We start from the raw sequence: 12,954 nt of genomic DNA on the forward strand, positions 1-12,954 counted from the left end.
CATTTTAAGTATAAGAAATATTAGCGAGAAATTGGAGAGATTGCTCAACAGGCTTGTAGCAAATGTTTTGCATGCAGGAGGGCCATTGAGAACCATAGGATATAGACCCAAAGAGAAAAACAGAAACATGTAACAGCAAAGGAAGCTGAGATCTTAGAGAATTTCCTTCCGTTGTATTAATTGTTTAAATGTCCCTAAAGTGATTACTATAAATTATGTATCTGTATATATCAGATATAAATGAAAGTTTATTTAGGATTTGCTTTCAGACTCAAGGCCAAACCATTGAACATAGAGAGAACTTTAAAGATCTAGAGCTCTCTCTCCAATTTTCTTTCTTTCATATTCTCATTTAGCACCATAAAGGATTTTATAATTTTGCTGACTGGATTCATACTTTTCATCCCATCCCACTTTCCTCTCCCTTTGACTCTAAAATCATGGCTCAGAATTCTTATTTTCTTTTATTAGAAGGATATCTAACCTGAGATCTATGATTTAAGTGGCCTTTCCATCGGAGTGTTCTTTCCTATAATTACATTATGGTATTGCTGTGTGTCTGTATCCATCACTGATTTTTTTTATCCCTACTACAACATCCTCTTTAAGTTTTTTTTTTCACCAGGACTCTATTAAATGCTATTTATCTATTATTCCCATTTGCACTAGTTTCTCCATATCCAGGCTGGAACGATAGTACAGTCGGTAGGGCATTTGCCTTGCATGTGGCCAACCTGACCAACTCAAGTTCAATTCCTCCGCCACTCTTGGAGAGCCCAGGAAGCTATCGAGAGTAACTTGCCCACGTGGCAGAGCCTGGCAAGCTACCTGTGATGTGTTCAATATGCCAAACACAGTAACAAGGAGACGTTACTGGGTCTGCTCGAGCAAATTGATGAACAATGGGAGAACAGTGCAGTGCTACAGTGCTCCATATCTAGTTTTTCACAAAGCAGTCAGTGAAAAGTTTTAGCTATTTAAATCAAATTATGTTCTCATCACTCATCAATTCCCAAGCCTTCAACAGAATCCTATGAACCACAGTGATTCACATCACAAGGCCTAAAAGGGCTATTCCCAAACTACCTTTCTACCTTTAAGATTTCACATCATTCATGCACCTTTTTCTTTCTTTAACTACAAAGACTTCCCCGCTTTACAGCTTTACATGTGTGTTTAACTCTACTGATATGATCATTATCTTTCCTCAATGATTCTTTTCTAATCCTTTTGGCTCATCTCAAATGTCAACTTCTAAGAATATCTTCTTTAATCACTTTTATCCATATGCTTTTTATAGAAGTCAATTCTTATGGTAACCATCAAGGATGATAATGATATATTTCCATGTTTTCCCTCTTCTGAGAATCTCTGCGGTTCTATAGGAAAAATAAAATGGGACCCAATCATTAGTGACCTCCTTCTGACCAATGAATTGGAATATGAAATCATATACATATTCCTTCGTTTCTAATATTGTACTGATCTTTTTTCTTCATATACTTATTAGTTTCTATGATATAGACATATAAAATTATTGATTAAATGTCTCCATGCTTTATATTCAAATAAATTCTATAAGAATATTAAAATCTCTCTCTTCTTTACTGCTCATTTCTAATACTCAGAAAATCTTGCCACTTTTTTATACTTATATAGTATATGCACACACACATATATAGATTGTATATATCAAAGAGCAGTGAAAGCATCATTTAGGTTTTTTTAATTTAAATTATGAAATATAATTATTGGTTCTTTATTACTGTCATTGTGGTGTCCATTTCTAAAATTTTTTATTCTTGGAGATTTCTTGTTCTCTCCTGCTTGGCAAATTTAGAACCACATCTACTGTACTTTTTACACATAGGATATATTGGATCTAAGATGTAGACTAGAAAATATGGTCTTTGCACTCTTCTTAAAGTCTATGTTTAAAATTAAGGATATTTTCCCAAGGAAAAGTCATATCAACATAAAGTATCCTGTGTGATTTTTTATGTTTTCCTTTAAATCTCTTTCAATTTAAATGTCTTTAATTTTATTTATTTATTTATTTTGAATACCCATCCCTCCACCAGTGACCACCGTGGATCCCAGTATCCCTCCCACCCCCCATCCCCCCCCCCCAGCCCACCCTGTCTCTGTGGCAGGGCATTCACTTTGTTCTCTCTTTCCTATTGGATGTTGTGGTTTGTATAAGAGTTAAGCTTGATTTTCAGGGAGAAACTTTGGATGATTTACTTTCCATTGATCACTTTGCATATACAGAGATGTTGTGCAGCCGCTAATGCGGCCGCGCAATTTGGAGTAAAAGTCCTGGTTCCCGCATACTCGAGCCAAGCTTGTAGAGGCTTCTGGTCACCGGGGTTCCATCTGGAGGAGGCGGGATGTGGCACCTACCCCATCTGGAACTTCCCTGTGATCTCGGCTCTTTTTGGGCCCTGGTGCATTCTCTGGGAGCTGTGGAGCTCCCCCCCCCGGCCTTTCTTCTCTGCAGTTGTGTGCTGTAAAGATGGCGCTGGGGGGCAGGTTGTGGGCATGACTTCCAGAATCAGAGGTTACCTGGGAGCCGGGAAGGTCCTGGCAGTTTGGAGGAAAAGTCCTGGTTCCCACATACTCGAGCTATGCTTGTAGAGGCTTCTGGTCAATGGGGTTCCATCTGGAGGGGGTGGGATGCAACACCTACCCTATCTGGGACTTCCCAGTGATCTTGGTTCTTTTTGGGACCTGGTGCATTCTCCCTAAATTTCTTTAATTTTAAATCCACACACACTTTCTCTGAATTAAGGCACTTTAGTGTAATATAGAATATAGATTTTATTGGTGAACACAAAGTACAAATGTTGAAATATGATTTTTAAGATACTTTTAAGAAGATCCTAGATTTGAAATTATCACAATATCTTACTCATGAAGTGAATCATCATATTTTTAGTTAAATTAGCGAGTCTTTTTAAAAATTGGTCACTTTACACAAACTTATCTTTCATGTGAAGGGAAGCTGCTGCATCAACTTCTATATGAATCTTCTGAATGTTTACACATTAGAATCTTCTCTAATTCTGTCTATCCAGAAAATAATTTTGTTTAGTCATTAGACATGTGCATTTTTGAAGTCAGAATAATCTGACTTCAAAAATTGAAAAAAAGTTGATAACAGAAGTATTTATTGTGGAAAGTAAATTAAATGTCACCCTAATTTCAATTTTTTTCTGTAAACTGTGTAAATAGTAGTTGTTACTTTTAAAAATGACTTCTGTAGGCTTACTCTGAATTGGAACTCCTATTTTCTGACAACAGAATTCCTTTACAGCTTTACATGTGTGTTTAACTTCAATAAGAATCCATTCCTTTCATCTTCTTTTGTTGTTGTTTTTCAGTTACTTCTCTGTTATATCTTGAGAAATAGTTTTGTTTATCCTTAATAATCTGTAATATAGCAAGATACTATAACTGTTGAAAGCTTTTAAGCAAAGAATAATCAGGAAATGAACTCTTTGTGCCATAGAAAATTACAGTAGGAGCAGTGTATAATTAACATAACAATTCAATGTATCCAATGTAGCCTTCCTGACATGCATATATTTTACTTTACAATGAACAAATCAGTGTCTCAAAGGATAAAGTAGCGACCATGGTGATATAGGTGTTACTATTAGGTTTGACCTTAAGGTATTTAATCTCAATTCCCAACCACATGGTACCCATTATATCAGCAGATTTCAGTTTAAACAGTTATATAAACTTAATTAAAAGTACCTTCATGATAACAAACAATTATCATTACAAAACTAATGTAGATTAATGCTGAGTAGTTTTATGTTATACAATAGATTTGTAACTTGTTTGCCTCAATAATTTGAGAAATAATTAAACTTGTAAAATTTAGGGCTAATAAAACAGTATAGAATCTTTATTTTAAAATGGATTTTGAAGATACCAATTAATAGTAATCTCAATTTTGATATTAAAATTAATATATTATTATAGTCACATTATTCAATTATCATGGTGCTCGAGCAGGCCCAGTAACGTCTCCATCATGAGACTTGTTGTTACTGTGTTTGGCATATCAGATGCATCATGGGTAGTTTGCCAGGCTTTGCCTTGTGGGCGAGATACTCTCTATAGCTTGCCGGGTTCTCGGAGAGGGGTGGAACAAACGAACCCAGCTTGGCCGGGCTGACTGCGCGCAAAGCAAACGCCCTACCTTGAACACCGTGATGTATTCTATATGCCAAACACAGTAACAACAAGTCTCACGATGGAGACGTTACTGGGCCTGCTCTAGCAAATTGATGAACAACGGGAGAACGATGACCATGACTATTCAATTATTTACTGTGAAAATTCATGGTCCCCAAATTTAAATTTTCTTATTCTTGCTATACTTCTATATAATTTTAGTCTATTTTTAAAATTCAAGTATTATGTATAGTGTTATCTTCACACTTTACAAATTATTAATAGAACATAGAATTTGAATGCTTAGTATTTTATTGCATTTTTTGTTTATCTGTTATCAATCTTGGAATATAATCATATACCCTGAAAAATTTTTATTTGTGATTGTTAGTTATTTTTTTCAGTAGCTTAAATGTCATTTTTCAAATGTTTTGTTCATTATAAAATAGTTAATACTTATTGTCTATTTTTACTCAAATGTTCTGAAAAATGATCTAAGGAAATGTCAAAAGAGCAACCAAATTGTTACTATATAGAGCAAAATGTAAAACTTCTTTCATTATTCCATAGAAAAAGCCCCTCAAGATTTAAGTCTAAATATACTAATAAAAATTGCACCAGAATATCCACCCTTTATCTCATTTGTTCTTCTTTTTCTTAATGTATATGACAACTTCAGAAATTTCTGTGGGAAGCCAAGAAAATTTATTATATGACAACTTCAGAAATTTCTGTGGGAAGCCATGAAATTTATTTCCTTTATTAACATTGGTAAATGAATTTGAACAATCCAGAAAATACTATATCTAATAAAGAACTGAAATAAATACATATTCTTGCTTATTTCATAATAGTGCCTAAAGAAAGAGAGGACAAAAGACTAATCATCAAGTAAAATCATAATTTCTCTCTTATCTCTCTCCTCTCTGCCTCACTCCCTCATTTCAAATTAAGAGATTCGTTCTCCTGCTGGTTGTAATGGAAATGAATTTCAATGCCACCCTGATGGAAATTGCATTCCTGATCTGTGGCGCTGTGATGGGGAAAAAGATTGTGAAGATGGTAGTGATGAAAAAGGCTGCAATGGGACTTTACGATCATGTGATCACAAAACCAAGTTTTCTTGCAGGAGTACAGGTAAGTACAACATTGCATTTAATTTCCTCAGATTCCACATCGAGATTTCTGGATGTGAAACCTTTCAGTCTATTCTCGTTTTGCATCTCATATTGACTTATTTACTTTAAAAAAGCGATTTTGATATTTCTAGTTTATTTTTGACATACAATAATAATATCAACTGAATCTATAGCATGCATAGTTTGCAGTACACCCCTGTAACAGCCACTGCAAACTACGTAAAGTCCCAGTATCATTCTAAGAATGTACTCTACAGGAATTATTTTCATCCTCTGACTTCACAACAGAAAGACTGAGGCCCAGAAAACTTTAACTTATTCAAGTTTAAAAAGTCAAACATCTTGTTAGTAACAATGTCAGCATACAGCTTTGAGATTTGCAGCCAGGCAATGCAAAAAGTCTGCTATTTCAGATAGGAACAAATAGGTTTAATGCCATTGATCAAGATTCACTATAAACTTCAATGAAGATGACCGAAATGGAAGGTAAAATGAGCTGAACTGCTTTTATTTTTAACTTAGTTTATGAATTGATTCCTGTTTTTGCTAGATTCTACTATAATATGGGTAAGTTTTGCCTTTAAAACATTTGACTGATTTGAAGAGTTCCTGATCTATTTATAAACAGATTTATAAGTTTCCTACTATGATTTTCCTATTTTGGTAGTAAGTTCTACCTTACACAATAAAGTGGCACTTATTTATTTATCTATACTGGATGATTAGCTCAGGTTTAGAGAAGAAAAGTAGATTGCAATCTATTACATGCTTATAAAATATTTGATATTATCACCCATAAAATCTATGGGAATGATTTTCAATAGATTTCAAGATATGTCAGGGAATCATCTATAAAATTGATTTCAAATTGGTTAATCATTAGCATACGATGATACTATATGCACTTAACTTAGTATTTCATTGAAATGTGAAGTTATTACTGCTGTGAGAAAGATACACAGAAATTCAAAATGAAAAATAAAAAAACAAGGGGTTGAAAATATGGTTTGAAAAAGAAAAAAACATGTCTGATGGGTGTGGCCCTAACTTTATTCCCATTGTCCTAGACACTTCATCCCGCCCCCCACCCTGTTATATATTGCTATGGGTAAACTTCATGGACTCTGAACACTCCTTACTTATCCTCTGCTGGACCAAATACTGTATGTAATACCAGCCTAGCAGTGAACTAGCAAGAAGAAAAGTGACCAGCATAATTCCTGCCAGCCCCTTTCTTGAAGTGCTGGTATGTCAGCTTCCCCTTCCAAAAATCAAAAAGAAGAAGGAAGGAAGGAATAATCATAAACAAAAAATAATGTCTTTTTGTTTGTTTCTGGGTCACACCAGTGGTACTCAGGGCTTCCTCCTAGTTCTGTACTCTACAATTATTCCCAGAAGGACTCTGAGGATCATATGGGGTGTTAAGGATTAAACCCACATCAGCCACATGAAAGGCAAGCGCCATACTTGCTCTACTATTGCTCCAACCCCAGTAACTAATTTCTTCTGGTTACAATTGAGCATTCTAGTTACAAATAATTATGTGCTAGTATAAGCATATATTTTTTTTAAAAAATAGGTGTTTTTTTATTGGTGTTTTTAGATGGTGTTTTTACAACATGTTCATGGTAATAGGTCTCTTCTTTTTTTCCTAAAAGATATAATTAGTCTCATTTTGGGGATTAATGATTAGATGTTTATTTGTTGTTTAGAAATTATCTTTTAGGAGATAATTGAGAAACAATATTAAATAAATGAGCTGTTAATTTTCTGCTGTGATGAATTTTCTCCTGAAGCTCATATTCTAGGAGCTGATATTTCTGCTGAATTTTGGAGACTGGCTGTGTCCTAAGTATTGGTGATGGCTGCCCACATACCTGGACTGAGGATTATTTGAGCAAAAAAAAAAAGTAGTTCTGTTCAGGCATAAAGGGCTTATTTCTGAGCTTGGAACCTGACAATGTTGGTGTTGTCATATTTGGGAATGATAAGCTATTGAAGGAAGGGGATAGATATTGTGTGGGGGATGGAAGCCATTGTAGATATCCTGTTGGTGAATAACACATGGGTCATATAGTAGATGACCTTGGAAATGCCACTGATGGATAGGAAGGAGCTAGTTGGTTCCAAGATCTGCAGGTGAGTTGACTTGAGAAACCCCAGTGTCATTTCTTGAGTCTCCATGAGGGGATAGTGAAGACTAGCATTAAGGCTGTGCCTATTTGTTGTGGTTAGTGCAAGGTGATTATCGGTGACCAGAAGATGGGCAAACTGTCAGTGGCTATTCACATAGTCACTAACCACAAACATTTTGATGATGGTACTGACGGAGAGAAGAAACTCTTCTGTATCTGCACTGCCGCTGGTCAGAAGAGCTCCACTGTGGTCCTGCTGGGGAAGAGAGTGTGGGTACAGATGCCATCAAGTACCCCCTTTGGGTTTAGCTACTACTTCTGTGCTGCCTCACCACGGTGCCTGATCTTCTGAGTATGTGGGTAGGGACCACTCCCGGTAGTGTTCAGGCTCAGGCTCAGTGGTGCTTAGGACCTGTGGTGTTTGGAGAACACGTGTTGCCAGGATCAAACCCAGGGCCTCACATATGCAAGACATTTGCTATATCCTTAACCCAACCTCTTTCTGAGGATGAATAATACTCCATTGTATGTTGTATGCCATATTTTTGCCTGCTTCTTAACTTGATATTTTCAATTTTATTGAGAAATAATTTACAGCATTGTGATCGTTTATACAACATAGTGATTTGACTTTCACATATTGTGAAATGATCTGTAATCACATGCAGATGTCAAGAAGAAGAGAAATGTTTTTCCCTTGTGATGGGAATTCTGAGAATTTATTCTCTGAACAAATACATACCATACAGCAGTGTCAACTATGGTTGACATACCTTCAACCTGGGAATTTTAACCTTTTGACCACCCTTATCCCTCGGATACTTCTGTGTACTTTTTTAACATCCATATTTAAGTGAGCTCACACAGTATTTGTGTTTTTTTTCTCTTGACTTCACTTAGAATAGTACTCTAACATCCATACTTGTTATTGCAGAGAGCAGGATTTCTTCTTTTCCTGATAGAATATTATTCTGGTGAGACTGTGACGAGCACATATTTTCACCCATCCATTCACCCTTGGACTCTGAGAATGTCAATCTGCCTTGGCTATTGTAAATAATGCTGCTCTAAATATGGTGGTGGTATCACCCTGACATTTTTTTTTGCTTTTTTGGGTCACACCCAGTGATGCTCAGGGTTTACTCCTGACTCTGCACTCAGGAATTAATCAGAAATAGAGCAAAGTGGGTAGAACACTTGTCTTAACACAAAGCCAACCTGGGTTCAGTTCCCGATGCCTCATGTGATCCCCTGAGTACCATAAGGAATGATATTCTTAATACTGAGTCTAGAATAAGCCTTGAACACCAAAACTGGCAACCATTACATTAGCCAGAGAGATAACTCATTAGACTAGAGTGCATGCCAGAGACCTAGGTTTGATCCCTGGCACCTATGGTAATCTAAACATAGCCAGGAGCAGTCCCCAAATGGTGAGCCCATAAGTGTCTCTTGAGCACTACTGGGGGTGGCCCCAAAACAAGCAAACAGAAAGTTTTTTACAAACAACTCTTTCCTGACTTGCTCTTCAAGCCTGTGTTCTCCCTTGAACATGTATCTTGCTTGCTTGTATGTTTCTTTGCTAGCCTATTTTCACTCTACTACAGTGGGTAGGGCATCTGCCTTGCACGCAGCCAACATGGCCGACCTGAGTTCGATTCCTCCACCCCTCTCGGAGAGCCGGGCAAGCTACCGAGAGTATTCGATATGCCAGACACAGTAACAACAAAGTCTCCAATGGAGACGTTACTGGGCCCGCTCGAGCAAATCAATGATCACGGGAGGGCCTTTACTTACTTTACTTAATATGCTTTAATAAAAACTACCTTGCTTCTCTCTCTCTGTTACACTCATATGTGTGCAAAACAAGCCCTTCCTTATTAAATATTACTTTCTTAAGCCCAGTCATCTGCAGCAGGAGTGATAACGTAACATGTTAAGGTACGCACTTGCATGCTGTTGTCACAGGTTCGATCCTCAATCCCCAGCACCCCTTATGGTCCAGGAGCCCTGCCAGGAATTATCCTGAGCACCACTGTGTTACCCACAGCACACCCTCCCCACCAACACCAAGATAAAAACAGCCCCATGCCTCCAGTATGCAAGGCATTGTGGCTCTCCTGATGCTTAAATTGTAGTGTGAAAAAAGCGCAAAGGGAGGTAATTCAAAGAAAAAATAAAATGAAGAGTGTAGAAAAGGATGGGAAGGGAAGGGAGAGGATTTTTTTTGGGGGGGATCACACTCAGTGATGCTCAGGGATTACTCCTGGCTTTGCACTCAGGAATTACTCCTGGCAGTGCTCAAGGGACCATAGGGAATGTTGGGAATCGAACCTAGGTTGGCTGCGTGCAAGGCAAAGGCCCTACCAGCTGTGCTATCACTCCAGCCCTGAGGATATTTGATCTCTTTGATCTCTCTCTCTAGCCCAGGAAGTGCTTTTAGGAGTTTGGGGAGGCTCCAGGGGGGTATTGATGAGACCTACAGTCCCCTCATGATTCTATCAGCTGGGCAGCCATTCAAGGCTGAGGACACAGATGCAGTGTTGCTTGGGCCCTTGGGTCATCCTCTCCCCACCCATCCTTCCTCCATGATGCTAGAGACTTCCAGGATTGCACCCTATAGTGCTTGGGGGAGAGGGGACCGTGTGCCTGGCATTGAATTCCTGGCCCAACCTGGAGATACGGGGTGGAGGTGAGGGGCCATATATTTTCCTACCAGCTACCCCTCTAGCCCCAGAAATGTTTTTAATAGATACACTGATACACTGCCCTCCCGTTGTTCATCAATTTGCTTGAGCGGGCCCAGTAATGTCTCCATCGTGAGACTTGTTGTTATTGTGTTTGGCATATTGAATATGTCACGGGTAGCTTGCCAGGCTTTTGCCGTGCGGGTGAGATACTCTCGGTAGCTTGCTGGGCTCTCCAAGAGGGAGGGATGAATCGAACCTGGCTCGGCCGAGCTGGCTGCACACAAGGCAAATGCCTTACCAATGTGCTATCACTACAGCCCAGAAATGTTTTTATGCTTTTTATTTTATTTGGGGGGCCAGGGGGAGGCAAACCCAGTGATGCTCAGGGCATTTGACTCTGCACTCAAAAATCAATCCTTACAGGCGCAAGGGACCATATGGGATGCTGGGGTTCAAACCAGGTTGATCAGGTTATCTACCCACTCTCCAGCCCAGGAAATACTTTAGGAGACATTGTAAGAATCATATGAAGACTTACCTATCTCAGCCAATATGAAGAAATGGTTTAAGATATCTCATTGGCAGGACAGTAAAATCAAGACTACAGATAGAACTATTTTAGGGAAATATATTTGTATATTTCATTAATTCTAGAAATACCATGTTTTATTGATTTTTGGGATAAGTGATGCTGCAAGATATTCCTGCAGACAAAACATCCCAGTGATGATTACCCCATAGAAGACATCAGCCTCTCTCTGGCTTGTATATTTTCTTGGTACAAGAAATCTCAGTTTTAAGAAAGACTCTAAAAATCTTAATTAAGAAACTGGAAAGATAGTGTTCAGGTTCTTGTTTTATATCCCATTGACTTTGGTTCAAATTCCAGGCACCCTGTATAGTTCCCTGAGCATAGTCAGGAGTGATCATTGAGCATAGAGCCAGGAATAATCTCTGAGCACTGCCAGAAGAGGCCCAAACCCCACTCTTACCTCTCCCCCCAAAAAAGAAAAGAAAACCATAGTGAATAAAATAATCGAGCGATCTCGCTGGTATTTGTATGACAGTGCATTCATTAGCAGATTTTTGTCCCGAGGGTTGGAAAGAGTATGGACATGAGAGCTGTGCAGGGAAGCCAGACCAGGCCAGGAGTGGCTTGGAGGACTAAGAACAAGTAGTGTCACTTTGTTGCCTCTTTTTGCATTTATCTTCTTCAAACATTGATGGGTCATTTGTAATAATATCCTCAGTAGAATGCCAATAATACTCATCTGAATGTTACCTCTGTAAGTGAAAATTAGCGTGATAAATTCTCACTTAGTCTCTTTTCAGTCGGTACTTTGGGAACTGTGACTTTAAGGAAAATGACGTGATAAACCCAGTGTTTTGTTTTTCTTCATAGCACAGTGGTAGGGCGTTTGCCTTGCATGCAGCCAACATGGCCGACCCGAGTTCGATTCCTCCGCCCCTCTCGGAGAGCCCGGCAAGCTACCGAGAGTATCTCGCCCGCACGGCAGAGCCTGGCAAGCTCCCCGTGACGTATCCGATATGCCAGACACAGTAACAACAAAGTCTCCAATGGAGACGTTACTGGGCCCGCTCGAGCCAAAAAAAATATTGCTTAGTTGCAGCTGGAGCGATAACACAGCAGGTAGGGCGTTTGCCTTGCACGCAGCCGATGCAGCTGACCCAAATTTGATTCCTCTGCTCCTCTAGGAGAGCCTGGCAAGCTACTGTGATTATCTCGCCCACAGGGCAAAGCTTGGCAAGCTATCTGTGATGTATTTAATACGCCAAACACAGTAACAACAAGTTTCACAATGGAGACGTTACTGGGCACACTGGAGCAAATTGATGAAATACCGGAGGACAGTGCTACAGTGCAACAGTGTTAATTTTCTAAACACATTTATATTTAATAAATCATTTAATTCATAATATATTGTCCTAAGTGTACTTATAAAAAAATGTCCTCATATTGTTTTGCACTTACTTGATTGGTCTAATAATGGAATAAATCAGATAAAAGCCGTCCAAGGAATATATAAGGGACTGGTGGATCTATAGCAAAACAATATGTATACTGACATTGAAGTTCTGAGTTTAACCAAAAAAACTCTTAAGATTTAATAACCTTTATATTAAAATATGAAACTAGCATATATATTTTAGAATAAATAATTATTAGTAGTTTTATAAGAAAGTTCTAAAAGGAATGTTATCAGTAAAATCTGACTTTAACTTTCTATGATAGAAAGTGTACAAGAAAGTGTTCTTATGATATGATGTATAATCTTTAACATAAAATTAGGTATTTTACTACAAACATTTCTAAATGTTTGTATATTTAATATGAATTTATTTCCACTTAATATAAATTAACTTAAAAAGAAATCAGAAGTATGAGGAAATGGCTAGTGAGAAATAAAATTGAACATATCCTTTTAGTCATCATGGTTTTAATAAGTGAGATTATTTAAAGTAAACTAAAAAATAAATGTTAAGCAAAAATTTCAAGTTCATCATCACAAACATCAATCATGTGCATGGACAAACTCAATATTAAGCAATTCAAAATATGGTAGAATCAGGTTTATATGTCCTCTTAGCAAATTCATTACACTAGTCAGTCTTATTTTTCATTTTCATTTCATCATCCTGTTAATCGTCGATTGCCTCGAGCAGGCCCCAGTAACGTCTCTTTCATCCTAGCCCTGAGATTATATTCACGGCTCTTTAGGAGAATGAGACCCATCATTGTTACTGGTATTTGGCATATTTGGTAGGCCACGGGGAGTTTGC

The 12,954-nt window shown here is 37.9% G+C and overlaps 1 protein-coding gene across 1 annotated transcript in view; it reads left to right on the forward strand.

Moving 5' to 3' along the window:
- LRP1B (LDL receptor related protein 1B) overlaps window positions 1-12,954 on the forward strand; it is a 1,985,988-nt gene that overhangs the window by 1,211,330 nt on the left and 761,704 nt on the right. Inside the window, exon 21 of the mRNA XM_056117551.1 lies at window positions 5,143-5,325. Within this exon, the coding sequence (XP_055973526.1) occupies window positions 5,143-5,325 (183 nt within the window). The remainder of the gene's footprint in view (window positions 1-5,142; window positions 5,326-12,954) is intronic.

This window comes from Sorex fumeus, unplaced genomic scaffold (assembly GCF_029834395.1).
Source record: "Sorex fumeus unplaced genomic scaffold, SorFum_2.1 ptg000035l, whole genome shotgun sequence".
Classification (NCBI taxonomy): domain Eukaryota; kingdom Metazoa; phylum Chordata; class Mammalia; order Eulipotyphla; family Soricidae; genus Sorex; species Sorex fumeus.